We start from the raw sequence: 14,773 nt of genomic DNA, 5'->3' as shown, positions 1-14,773 counted from the left end.
TCAAAGAATCTTGTGATGAAGGAAGGATTTGAGGACTCACTTGTAGAAGTAGTCATTATCAAAATGAACAAAAGAACTTCTAACAAGATTAACAAAGAGCTTATTCAAGCAACCTTTTGCAACAAACCTCTTGTGCTTCAAGGATTGCTCTGAGGTCCTTTGGGATAAGAAGAATGCCTTCAGCCCTTCTTCCTTCTTGTCCTCTCCTGGACTTAGCTAACAGCAGCTTTCCCTGAACCTTTGCAAACTCAAACAACAGTCAGTTTACAAATAATCAAACAATCAATCCTTGACTGTTTAAACACCTTTCAAGTCAAACAAGCATATAGATTGCTCTGTCAATCAAGCATTCTGATCTGATACCACTTGCATCATGATACAACCTGCTCTGGTATAACTTAACTCCGATATCACCTTCTTTGAAGGTGGGGTTAATCAACTTGATGCTCCGATACCACCTGATCTGAAATGGGGACCTAAGGCTTCTTGTCAGCTTACAAGAACCTCTCCCACTCCAAAGTTTAAACAATTTCCAAGATCTATGCTTATGATTGATAATTTGCGGAATTAAAAGTGCTTGAAAGAGGTGTATGCTTATGTTTGTTTTTAGACTGTTTATGTGCTTTGTGTTCTTTGCTTATGCTGATATTTAAATACATGCAACAGTAAATAATGCAGCAAATAAGCAAACACAAAAGACAACAATGTAATATGGAGTTCACCCAAACCTCTTGGGCTACGTCTCCTTGAGCTCTAATCAACTCGATTAGACTCTTTGGGATTATGGCTAAATTCTTTTACAAGTTCCACACTCAACTCCAATAGGTTACGACTGAACCAATGGGCTTAGAATACCATTTTTATCCTTGGCTGTTTGGCTCTCTAGCTCTCGGCTCTTGGCTCTGGCTGTTGGCTTTGGCTCTGGCTCTGGCTCTCGGCTCTGGCTCTGGCTCTGGCTTTGGCTCTTGGCTTTGGCTCTGGCTCTCGGCTCTGGCTCTGGCTTTGGCTCTTGGCTCTGGCTCTGGCTCTGGCTCTCGGCTTTGGCTCTGGCTCTGGCTCTCGGCTCTCGGCTCCTGGCTCAGTTGTGAGCTCCCTGAAGGGAAAACTCCTGAAGGGAGACTTACTTCTCTGCTGCTACATGTTTGTGAGCCCCCCCTGTGAGAGTCATACTCTCTGGCTTTTGAGGAATCCTCCGACTCTGCGGCTCCCCCAGCCTTTCCTCTGTCTCTCATCATGAGGAATCATTCCTCTGTGGCTCTGCGTCCGGCCCTCTGGCTCTCTGGCTCTGTGGCTCTGCGTCTGGCCCTCTGGCTCTGCGTGCTTCATAACGCATTCCTGTTACAGAAACGCCCGCTTATAGCGTGGCACAGGTGCGATGGACTGTTTCCAATGGGAATGACACAGTCGGCCGTTCTTCTGCCTACATTCCGAAAATAGCCAAATAATGGAATACACAGGCAAAACACATCATGGGCCTTAAGCCCGGACTTCAAATGGCCTTCAATTGCATCTATAAACCCGTCGGGTCCATCCTGTCATCGCAAATCGCAATCACACAGGCAGGAGGTCAAAAACATCAATACACGGGAAATACATAGAAAATCTGCAAATCCGGATTTCAAATATTATTCAATCGCGTTCATAAACCTCATCGGGTCTGTGACCTGATCACTAATCGCAATCGCGTTTCGCATATGTCAACGACCCTTTATATGGTTGCGATCCCGATCGTCGATCGCCGATATCGACGCATCGCATATCGCTATCGCAACGGCCTGGGGGTCTATACAACTTTCCAATGGCTGTGCCAACCCGATATATATCGCCGATGCTGATCTGCCGATCCAATCATCGCAATCGCAAGTCACCCATCGCAATCGCTGATCAACTCATCGCTTTAATCGCATATCGCATATCGCTCTGCCCGGGGTTCTGATATCGCATGAAGGCTTTCCTCCGATGCGATATATCGGAGATCGCAATCGGGGAGTCCTTCTGCCTTTGCTTAAGTCCTCCCTTTGAACTCTTCTGATGCGATTTCCTTCAATGAGCCTTTAAGTCCATTTTTATAAGGATTTGCCCCCTTTTCTAAGGATAATGGGCAATCTTCTTTTTGCAATAATTCCTTCGTCCGGAGTCCATTTTAGTCCATTCAGCTTGCAGTAGATTTAGATTGAAAAGATCTACGCAATGAGACTATTCCCAAGAGCATCCTTTGACTTTCATTTTTCCTCTGTGAGGAAAATTCATAGACTTAGAAGTCTATGTTAGATCCATTTTGGATCACTAGGAGGTAGGAGAAGAGGAGGCCGAATTGTCTGCAGAAGAGGCCGATTTGTGTAGTGCGAGTTAGCTAGAAACCCCAAGTCAAGTAGCTGGAAGATGTTCGTTTTAGTTACTGGAGGCTGGATTAGTGTTCGGGAGGCAGAGCGAATTCATTCCCGAGGTAGAGGGAGGCTAGATGTCCTAATAGGAGGCAGTTCCAGCGCTATTCGAAATTATTCTAACCAACAATGCACATTTCTGGAGGGAGTACGAATTCTAGATAGGGGTGCGAGTTGGCCAAAGAGAGGCCAAACCAGTTGTAGAGGAAACAAGGGTGTCTCTAGTATATTTTGCCAGTATATTACTGGAGGTTTGCTAGTTTGGCAACCAGTTATAATTATTCTCTCAAATTGCTGCATAATAATAAAACCCTCTTCTGTTGCATTGGTTTTCCCTTCGGGGTTTTTCCGGGGACCATTGTCCAAAAACAACAGTGTTAATTTTATTGTGTGTGTGCATCTATTTCTTAGTTCGAGTTTATATTTCTGCAACATAATTTTATTGTGAATTGCAGTGTGAATTATTCGCTATTTACCGTAATAATAATTACAGAAGACAAATAAACTATTAAGTTAGGAGAATAATATCCAGTTGCTGCAGTTCAAGGATTTTTCACATGGTATCAGAGCATTGAAGATCAGATTAGAGGCTCAAAAGCGAAGGAAGCAAGATTGTGTAGTTTCAAAGGGAGATTTGAAACACCAGTTTCTAGATTTGCGCAGGCTAGCCAGGCAGTGCACGTAGTAGAGAGGCAGAAATTCGATTTCCAAATCTAGGGTGGAGGAAAAGTTTGATTTTGTCTCAGATTTGTAGCAGCAGGGAGTAGGATTGACAGAGAGAGTTTCCGGTGGGCAGAAGCAATTGTTGAATGCTCAAATGTATTTTGAGTAAATAGTGGATCTAAAGAACCACTTATTTCTATTTTAGTGTGGATGTTGTTGAGGAAGTTAAGAGATTAGATATTTTATCTTATCCCTTTGAAAAAGAAATGGACCTAGAAGCTGTTAATGTATTTTATTGTTTTTATTGGAGAGATTAGCAAATCTAGTAAAACAAATCATATTTTATTATAAGGAGATGGTGCTGGAACTCTATTTAAAAAGTAGCTCTCTCCATTTGTAGTCATGGCTGGATTTGTGACATGTCTCTCCTCTTCGAGCTTAGCTAAATATTTTTTGAAGGCTTAATGAGAATCGCAAGGGTTCTTTCTTATCGTATGTGAAGCTTGTTTTCATTTCTGATTATTGTTGGTGAAATCTAGAAATTATTTGCAAAGAGCTTGCTTTGATGGGACTAGAGAGGGGTATATTTACCACATTGGAAGGGTTTAATGTGAGGGTTCCTTCCCCCTAATTCTCCTTTGTTGTTTTGTTTCTGAATGTTTTATCTTGCATCCATCATATTACTATGTGTTGTTGTTGGATTAATGCTTCATTATAGGACACCCCTTCATGACATGGTTTGAGAATGGCACTTTTAGGGCCCTCGGCATGCCTTTGTTCATCATTGAACAACAAGTTATGGCTTATTGTGGCTTGTAACAACTCTATTTGTCTTAAGCATCCATAAAATAGTCCTCTCATATTAATGTTTCTTCACTCTAGTTTGCCCAACACTGGATAAGCAATACTCCTAGTTCCCCATCACCCTATGCTACTTCGCTACATTGTATACATGTTGCTAAATCTAACTCTTCCCAATCACCTCGAGCCTTCTTGTAATAGCTTAGTAATCCTACCTTAGGAAAGCCCCCCCTTGCGTTGGAGGAGAGCCAACCTAAAGTGAGAGGAGTTACAAGGTGACAATAGGTAGCCCTTCTAAGTTGCCCTTGGGTTTCCCACTTCTAAACGTATAAGTGAGAGTTCGAGAGGTAACACTTCTCTTACATGGACATAATGTCTTCACAAGGATTTATCTCTCACATACCCTAGTGCCTTCCTCCCTTGCATCAATGATTCAACCCAAATACAAAGACACGAGTTAATCACCAAGATATACTTATTTAGTGACTACTCTATCGTAATCAATGACTCTCTCGTCCATTTATATAGAATAAGTGAGGGAGGCCGACAATAGAAAAGGTGGTCTAGACTCTAAGTCCACATGTGACTTAATCTAATCCACAAGATAAGGTCTCCAAGTGAAGTGCTCTCTCTCCAAAGTATTCATATTAAGAGACCGTTGTGTGCTCTCCAAACATGAACTCCATGTCTCAAGTGCTCCTCATCGAAGGCCCCTTGCTCTTGAAGACAAGCATCCATGCTCCAACACTTCTCTTTAACATGTGTCCTGGGTCCACAACCAACCCCAAGTAATGTGTCCTCAATCCAAGTGTCTTCAAGTCAAGTGCTCATCCTCCTAAGGTGTGCCATGTGGTACCAATGCTCCAAGGTCGAAGCGCCCTTCCTCCTAGTGCCTAGCGCTCATCCTTCAAGGTAGGTCTACCTCCCATGAAAGTAACCATCTTCCCAATATGCATGCCATGTAGAAGATAACAATGCCACATAAGATAACCAACTCCTCAAGAAGTGTGCCACTTCTAGCACCAAGTCCAAATCAAGCAATCACCTATAGAAAGCTCTCCAAATGTCATCAACAAAAGGCCTAAGATACAACCAAGGGGCTAAGGTTTCACCATGCACCCCACATCCCATGAAGCCACCCCTAGCATGGTGTAAACAATTTTGGAAAAACCCAAAAGCTAACAAGATAAATAGCATATTGAATAAGCGGTAAGGTTTTAGGGGTTTCTTCTCACTCTTTGTTAAAAGCGTTATATTTTTCAGAAAATATATATTCCAAATAGGTTACCTTTTCTTGCTAGAACGTCTAATTTCTTTTATTTCTTTATACTTTCTGCTTGAACGTGGATATAAGAGATTCTATGATACCTGAATAATAATTATATTCTTCAAGATGACTAACCACTATTTGGGTAGCTTTTGACAGAACATATTTTGCAAACTTCCGTGCTTTTCCTCTCTCTAATTGCACCATGAATCTGCAGGGTGAAACAGTTGAGTGGGTGACTGTAAAATTCAACCACCTTTCTCCATCAGAAAGTGATTGGATTGGAGTTTTCTCTCCAGCAAAATTCAAGTAATAATTCTTTGTTCTATCTTCCAGGTTTAAAACCCATGTAAATTATAAGCAAAATTTTATAAATTCCTAGATGGATATCGGTTTATTTCTTTTCCCCAATCATCTATTATGATCTTCAATCCTTTTTTTTGTCAGTTGTCAGTTTTGACGGTGATTCAAATAATGGTAACATTAGATGAACTTAATCAGTGGCATTTGCTAGTAAGGTTGCCATTTTGGTTGACTGACATTTAGCTTTAACTGATAGCATATATTGAAGTCATTAAACTAAGCAGATGTCAAAATACAAATTAAGAAGCATATCTGGAAATATGTTTCAGTGGCTCTGTATGTTCACCAGAAAGTGGACCAGAGAGAGATCAGGTTCCGTACTTATGCACCGCACCAATAAAGGTAACAGGCATGTTTTCAGGAAAATTATATTTTATAGGGAATATGGAGGACATACAAGCATTAGATGGAAATCAGATGAGGGAATTACTTTCTGCATTAGGAACATCTTATGAAAGTTGTGCATCATTCTTTGGTCTGCAGTTCCAATATGCAAATTTTTCAGCACACAACTATGTTCGGATAGGAAATGGATCTTTGAAGCTTCAATTGATCAATCAGCGGGCTGACTTTGCCTTTGCATTGTTTACGGGTGGACTTTCTAATGTAAGTTATTCTGTTCAAATCCTCGCTTTTGGAATTGGTAGAAAGGTCTATTTAGCTTGTTTTTCACTAATGCAAATTCTTCAGGTGCTATAAAATTGTAATTCCTAACATTCCGAATTACTATTTCTTGTGCTTACAACCTGAACAAAAGCATCATCCATCACTCAACCTCATGTTTTGTTATGTTCTTCCCAATCCTAGTCTAGAGATGAGAAATGAAATTTAGCATGCACAACCTTTTTCTTAATTTAAACTTTGTCCAACATCAAAAGGATTTACAAATGATAGGGAGTCACCTGAAAATGATGTCTTTGAAATAAATTTTTTGTTCTTTGCATTCATCTAACTTGCCATGTGCTTGACTAAAGTTCAGTTGTTGATTCATATTCTTAGTGTGAAATGACCATTAGGGAACTTAGTTTAAAAGCATCTCAACATGGCACATGCAAATAATAAGTAGTTACTAGTAGCTTGTGTTACCTCTCAAACTCTTATATAACATTTTCAGCAGGAGATCCATGGCTTAGAATTTTCACTTGATTCAAAAAATTCAATCCTTAAATAATCTCTTCTTCTTTTCATGGTGTGGTTCCATCTATGATAAGGATCCTCAGATGAACAAAAGGTATCTAAAAGATCTCTTTATTTCCTTAACTTTTCCCAAGGAGCAATACACTAGGTAAAAGCAATTCTTTGTTTTCCATCACTTGAATATTTGCCAAAGCAATATTGAGAGACTTTGGTCCTCCCTGGACCTAGTGTAAGAGTCCCAAGCACAAAGTGAAAACCCAAGGGAAACTTAGAGGTGCTACCCACTATTACCTCAGTAACTCCCTCTCTCACTTTAAGCTGGCTCTCCTCCAGCACAAAGGGGGCTTCCCTAAGGTAGAATGGTGATAACTCCTAGGCTCTTACTTAATGTAGAAGTCTCAACCATACATGTGAGACCCCAAGGGTGACTTAGATAAGCTACTCACTGTCACCATGGTAGCTCCTCTCTCTTTTTAGGCTAGCTCTCCATTAGCTCAAGGGGGGGAATCTTGAGGCAATCCAAGTCCAACAAGGTATTGGTGAAAAGAGTGGTCAAAGGACTTGGGGTAAATCTGGGCTTAGGGTTTGGTTGTAGTGTGTAAGATTCCATATTTGTACTTATAACATTTAGCCCTCTTAACGAGTACAAAACAACAATGATTTTTAGGCTAATTAGCAAATTTAGGGTCAAATATGGTGCTCAAAATCACAGATTTGCATACAAGATGGAAAATTGTGGTTTTATCAGACTTGATGAACAATATGAAATGATGTATTTTCTCCTATTACTTTGCAGATTGGAAGAACAGAAATAAAAGATTGAATTTTTGTAAGTTTTTGGGTGGTTGAAAGGGGAGGAATAGTGCCTTTATTTCTAGATTGGGCAATGGAGTGAAATGGGCCTCTTCAAGGGCTGATCTAATAATATTATTAGGACAACCGGGGCTGCAAAAACATGCTGTAGCAGTCCTCAGATGGCTGAAAATAAATGCAGAAATTTAACAAGGAATGACTCCCTAGAGGATGTACCTTCAAGCCAATGACTTCGAGGATGGTTTCACTAATGAAGAAAGCCCCAAAACAGCTTCTATTTAAAAGATGTATTCAGATTTTATCCATGAATAAAACACATAGGAACTAGAGAAAAAGGGAACACTCACACCTAGTTATTTCCAATATAGGAAATGTTGAGAAATCAATATGTTTGTATATTAGGTAGATTTCTCTTTCGTGATAATTGCTTGTGAATGTTTGTTGGCTTCTTATTACTTTTATTATGTTCTTTTCATCAAACAATTATCAAAAACATAAACATGAAGATCACAAAAGACAATAAACACAAGATATAGGCTCCAAGCCAGGGAAAAACCCCACAAGGGGGAAAACCCAACCAACTTCTCTTCTTATAGAATCAGATAAAAGTGAGACATCCAAGACCAAGACCAAGGACTCCACAAGTGCCCCAAGTCAGCCCTCCATTTTCTGTCATGTTTTATCTTCGATATGATCATTTTCATCTATCACAAACTTGTCTTTTAGATGCCATGTCCCATAGAGATACTCGTCCTTCTTGTAGCTCGTATTTCACAGACCTTATAGTCCTCTTGTAGCTCGCATAATATAGTCATTACAGTCCTGCTTTAGCTCCCATATCATCTAAAAAATAGTTTCAATAGCTAACATTATTATCACAAAAATCTAGCCTCAGGAACTTGCATCCTTTTTAGGTCATATGTCACAAAAAAATTGCATCTTTTCCAGATTCTTATGCCACAGAAAACTCGCATATCTTTCCACAAAAAATTCGCATATCTTGCTATAGAACTTCAATGAACTTGCTTGCCAAAATGAAGGAGAACAGGTGCCAATATATAGTTGTTCTCTTATGCGAAGGGTCATGTCCCTTGGGCAGGCCGACTTGGTCTTGTGGAGGACAAAAAATATTTTTCCCTTTTTCTTACAAGAAGTCCAAATGGGACTTTGACTCTTTGACTCATAATAAATCTTAGAAGCATGAAGAACATGCTTTCACTAGAAAATAAAAATAATTATAATAAAGATTTCTTTTTCTTCTTTTTGATTTTACATGAAATACATATTGATAAAGTACACTGATTATTATGAAGGTTGGACCTAGTTACACTTTTAAACACTCCCTCTTAACTAGGGAGGTATTCATAACTACACAATGGGTTACAAGGATATTCTCAAATTGAAATATTCTCATAAGAAGAGTTCAGATTGATAAGCATCATCAAGCATCAACATCATAACCAACATTGCCAATTACAAAATAGCAAGGCCTTGACAGACAAGCTCTAACTCTCCATTAGATTAGAGCACAATGCTAGGAGGCATACATTTGGACACCACCATTACCGCCTCTCAAGGCACATACCCCATCCAGATGTTCACCAAGTATGTCCTTACATGACTATTCTTATCTTGGATTCCCAATCCTTAAAGAATATTGGTCCTCTTCGACTACTCTTATCTTGGATACCCTGCCCTATCCTCAAAGAGTATCAATCCTCGGGACTACTCCTATCTTGGATTCCCAATCATCAAGGAGTATAGGTCCTAGATGCTTATCCCATCCTCCATTCTCCCTACCAGTGCCTTCACTAGACTTATGACTGTTAGTCCTGGCCTAGTACATGACACATGGAGAATATAACGTCCTTTGTTGTCGCCCAAAGTGTACACCTAAGGCGCAACACTCAGAGTAGGGGCTGTCACTTTGATCCCTACTCACTCCGTTTAGACTCTCTCCTAGCTAAGTCAAGGGGAGTAGTCCCTAAGGGTAGATGGAAAGGGGAAATTTGTTGGAACAACAAGTTCTAGGAGAACTGAGGCAGAGCAATCACTTTTCTAAGTAGCTAGGAAAAGATTAGAAGGTAAGCTACTCAGAATAATATGACACTTAAGATAAAACCATAAGAGACCAATGCCTAGATAAAATGCTCAAATAAATTAAAGAACTTGCTTAATGATGAAATATTCTTCAGGCCACAAGATAAGTAATGCTGCAAGGGAAAATAGATCAAGACCAATATGCAATGCAAGTACTTCAATGAGATAATGTAGTTCAAAATATTTCAAAATCAATTTTCCAAGACCACAATATTGATGAAACAAAAGAGATGCTCAAGATTTCACAATGCTTAGAGGATGACCTTAACCACAAGATAGGTGCCAATTTAATCAAGTGCTAACAAGATATCAAAGATGATTGAAATGCACAATTTTCCATCAATCCACAATAGAATGCTTATTCAATCTTAATGGCAATTACTTGAAAATTCTGAAACTAGTTATCCAAGAGATATTCAAATAGCCCAAGTTTTCAATTAGATCCAAATCAAATGCAAGCCTTTTCAATGCTATTTAGCTCAATAGATTTCAAAATATTTACCATTCACCAAAAATCTTTGGGCAATTTAGAATATTAGACTTATTTGCTCCAAGTGTGTGAAATGAATTTCCTTTAGACAATGACCCTGTGTGTATGTGATTCAAAACTCAGAAAATAATGGGAGTTTAAATTTGATTTTAATGCTAATAATTATACCAAAACTTTGTTGACCCGAACTTATGCAAACAGTCATCTAAAAGCAATTATTTTCAGAGATTAGATTTTAGACAGCAGCAAATTCTCTAATGACGGCAGTAAAATTAAAATGCCAAAGTAAGCCAAATATGTCAAACAAATTCTGAATTGTGTTATGAACTCAAATCACTTGAAATTTCAGAATTTAATCTATGGCAGCCAATATGTTTCAGTGATAAAAAAAAGTAGCAAAAAAGATTTTATGACAGCAGGAAAATGCTTACTGCAATCAAGAAGATCACCCTTCTAGATTCTTATGACAGTTACTTCCACAATGATATTAAAACTCTTAATTTTTAGAGAATAGTTTTCTAGGATATGAGAGAAAGTCTACTGCAAATAAATATATCAGTCCTCTGAAAATCTTTATGACAGTCAACTAGAAATTGTGATGAAATTTAGTTAAGCAAATGCCCAAGTTATCTAAGAATTTTTCAGTGAAATATAAATTTTAGGTGTGTTTTAGTGCCAATATTATGTAAATTTATTTGACTGAAGAATGAGGTAAGGATCAGAAAACACGCACCAGAGAGAGCCTTAAGGCTTGAAAATCATGAATTTAATCACCCACCTTCAGATTTGATGCCAAATATAACTCAGGAAATACTTTGAATTCTATGTCATTGACTGCAAGAATTTGTGAGCATTGGTGAGCAAATTGAAAGGTTGTTTTGAAGCCTTGGGAAGTTGCTACAAGCAGCTGCGAAAGAGGTAGTGAAAAGAGGTTGCAAGGAGGAGATGGCAGTGAAATGGAGGAAAAGCCGAGAAGGTGAGGGAAAAACAATGAAAAGGAGATGAGGGCAGCAGAGAGATAAGGGGAAAGGAAGGCAGGGAAGCAGGGAGCAGTGAGGAAGGGAAAGAAAAATGAGATAGCGTGAGGCTGCTGGCAGGCAGATAAGCTATGGAGATTCGAGAAGGGAATGAGGGTTGTTGCAAGCCTTAAAAAAAATTTAAAATTTTGCCCAAAAAATTTTGAATTCCGAACTGAGATATTTCTGCCTTCAATCATTCTCCAATAACTATTATCAAAGCCCCAAATCTGAATGCTTCAATGAAAGATCTAATCACGTGATTCCTGCAAACAATCTTTGAGCCCAGATCTTGCCCTCCAAGGTCTAGATTTGGCTCAGATCTGAAGATTTCCTTGGCTAATTTCTCAGATCTATTCCTGCATAAGTGAAAATAAAAAAACCCAATACCCAATATGTACAAAAATAGAGAAGATCCCAAAATCCCAAGTGTTAAAATTCAAAATTATGTTACAAAATTTCATATCTACACAAGTAAATAACAGATCTATACAAATAATTTATAGATCTATACAAATAATTTACAGATCTATCAGATCTAAGGAGTATGAGTCCAACTCCGCGCCCATATTTGTAGATCGAAGTCTCTTTCTAGCCAGATTTAGCTATTTTTCCACAAAATATTTAAAAGATTTTGAAATTTTAGAGAGGTACTAGCCCCAAAACACCCTGCAAAAAAAAGATTAATCGTTAGATAAATCCTGAGGCTTATATGAAGTAGGCTCTTCAGAAAATATGTGTTGAGAGTTGGCTGGTCCAACCAAGGACTATCTCCAAACGCTCAATGAGAACCTGAGAGATCTTCTGCAAACACTAGATCAACCATCAAACCAAACAGAGAAATAAAACAACAATAAAATTATGAAGAAATAGAGATACCTGCTACTCCAATCAAAATTAAAAATATTACCCTAGATACAACAAACTGAATAAGGTACTTGTATTCAAATTATTCTAAGAGAGCTATTGACTGATAGTTTTCACATAATATTAAGCGGAAATTAAAACAATGTTACCATAAATTCATGAAGAGGAACACCACTGCAAGATGAAACACCAAAGGCTTTTGCATTTATTCCAATATGTATACAAGAGAGCTTGAGAGCTTAGTACATGATTCAAAGATCGAATGAAAAATAGATTGACACTGACCTCTAATTTATAGATAAATTCTCCAACTGCTAGTTCGTTTGATCCCCATCAAAGTAATCTTGACTGTTGAAAAAGATTTGACTATCTTTAATCATGTCCATCAAAATTATTTATTTTTTGAGGAATTTCGAATTTTTCATTTAATTCCTTTTTAATTAACTCAAAAATAATAATTTTGAGTTAATTACCTCAAAAAATTGACTTTGACTTAACTACCAAGGTCCAAGGGTCCAAGATTTCTTAAAATTTTCAATATTCCCTTGGCCCGGGACTTCTAAATTTTTTTATTTTAGACCCACGAATTTTCCTTTGGTAAATTTAAATTTACATAGGACATAAAATTAATTAAATTCCCGGATTAGGATTTTTAATTTAATTTGGCCAAAAAATTTAATTAATTGACTTATGAGGGGATTAATTATTTTTTCAACCCTCTAATACTTAGCCACGGTGTCTAATTACGAGGGACCATGCACTAAATATTTTTTACATTTTCATACATAAAGGGGGAAAACCCATTTGTTATAGACCCTAAAAAAATACCCATTTCTATGACATAAAATATTATCCAGTAGACCAAGTGACTTGTAATAAAATAATCTAGCCAATTAGCTAGGATTATCCCCAAATCATTTTTACATACACTTGATCTAAAGTACTAAGACTCGCCTAAGATCTTAGTGACAAAATCCACTCTAGCTTTGGGGTGAGAGTGGAGGGAAAAATTTTGCCAATCATTTGTGTATAGAGACAGATGAATCAGTGAAACAAAAAACCTCCTAGAATGGAGATCGTCCCCAAAACCATAGGTTGACCTAGCCTATTACATACAAACATGGTCATATTGAAATTATTTACATTTTACATATGTAGAATGCGCTGACATATTCATAAATCTGTGGGCTAATGATGAAATTTGAATGGCACAGACACTCGAACATGATGGATCCCTTTTGCGAAAAAATGGTGTACTGCTATGGGGTCATTAATAGAGAGTGGTCAACATTTGGCTCTACTTGGGGACACGTTGCTTCATCGGAGGAATGTGAGAATCCAGAATCTGCATCCAAGCAACACACAAGATTATATAAGTAGCGTCCATCCAAAATTCATCATATAACATTAAGCACATGAAAATAGAAGCTCTTCATTTATTAACTATTCTACTAACATGAAAATATAAATTTAATCTAACTACAAAGTGAAAATGCTGAAATAACAGGGTGTAAGGTTAGAGATACAATACAAAGGATGCCTTGTGGCATCAAATGTGTTCAATATAGTGCATACTGAGCATTTGCTTGCTTTCAGGCAAATTTGTGGGTTGTTTTTCAGATGTGCCATGTCCAATCCTGCATATGGTAGGACTTTGTCTTATTTGAAAATCGAGCTCCTCGCGGCCATCAGATGCATCAAACCACTTCCTTATTCTTTTTCTTTTTCGCTTCAAGCTTTTCTTCGTGGCAGGCTGTATCGTTGATGATGTAGAACATTCTGCTTGAGAACTTTCGGACGAAGTATTTAAGATATTTGTGACATGCCTCTCTTCATTCTGCATTTGTTTTGTGATAAATGATGGATCAGTTTCACAAGTGTTATGAGTTATAACTTGATCCTTTTCAATTTCTTCTCTAATCATGTCATCCTCAGCTAAATCTTTGTTAATGGGGCCAACCACTTTCTTAGGATATTCACAACAAGACGGGACCTGCTTTAATGGATTGAGAGAGTTATGATTTGTTGAAAGCTCCTTGATTTTATGCCATCTATCATCTGGATCAGACTGAAACTTCTATACTTGTGATTTCCTTTCTTCCAACCTCTTATGTATGGAACTCATTTCTCTAGCATGCCTTACTATTAATTTCGCTTGATTGAGCTCAGTTTTCACGAATCTGTCTTGCAGAGTGATATGATTGGCCTCCATAGTTTTCATTTCCCGAGTGTGCTTTGCTTCCATTGCAATCATATGATTTTGAATAATGGACATCTGATTAGAATGATTAACTTTCATTATCTTTAATCTATTTTTGATGGTATCCATTCCTTTCATATTTATAACACATGGTACTTGTTTTTTCTCTATGGCCAATAATCTATTTTGAAGAGATATTTGATCAACTTCCATGTCCTTTATAATTTTATCATTCTTCACTTTCATGCCCATGAAGCAATTTTGCATATAGTTTATCTCTTTCTCATGATGGTTTTGAATGTTGGTCCTCATAGCCTCCATCTTCTGAACACACTTTTCTACGATGGTGGCTATGTGATCATTGTGATTAATTTCCATGATTTTCATTTCCTTAATGTGTTTTTCTTCTATAGCCAACAACTTATTTTACATAGAAATCATTTCCCTGGCGTGATCTTCTGGTAATCTAGCTTGGTTGATTTCCATGTTCTTGATTACCTGCGATTGATTTAGTTGCATATCCTTCTCATAGCTACAATTATTTATACTATAGGAAGATGTAAAAGGTCTAATTTCTTGACTATGCTCTTTAACTTATGTCCAATTTTCCCGAGACAAATGATATCCTTTACCAACAACATTGACTTGATTAGTTGTCCCTGCCATTCTACT

At 37.8% G+C, this 14,773-nt stretch overlaps 1 protein-coding gene across 4 annotated transcripts in view; it reads left to right on the top strand.

Moving 5' to 3' along the window:
• LOC149137965 (putative inactive purple acid phosphatase 27) overlaps window positions 1–14,773 on the top strand; it is a 357,459-nt gene that overhangs the window by 61,396 nt on the left and 281,290 nt on the right. For all 4 annotated transcript variants that reach the window (XM_089453021.1, XM_089453020.1, XM_089453018.1 and 1 more), the window contains exons 3-5: window positions 5,333–5,424; window positions 5,748–5,820; window positions 5,962–6,084. In XM_089453021.1, the coding sequence (XP_089309147.1) occupies window positions 5,333–5,424; window positions 5,748–5,820; window positions 5,962–6,084 (288 nt within the window). The remainder of the gene's footprint in view (window positions 1–5,332; window positions 5,425–5,747; window positions 5,821–5,961; window positions 6,085–14,773) is intronic.

This window comes from Pinus tabuliformis, chromosome X (genome assembly GCF_031772625.1).
Source record: "Pinus tabuliformis cultivar Carrire ecotype Pingquan chromosome X, CPIR1, whole genome shotgun sequence".
In the NCBI taxonomy this organism is placed as follows: domain Eukaryota; kingdom Viridiplantae; phylum Streptophyta; class Pinopsida; order Pinales; family Pinaceae; genus Pinus; species Pinus tabuliformis.
Note: the sequence above shows the minus strand (reverse complement) of the source record. Positions and strands in the feature narration are given on the sequence as shown.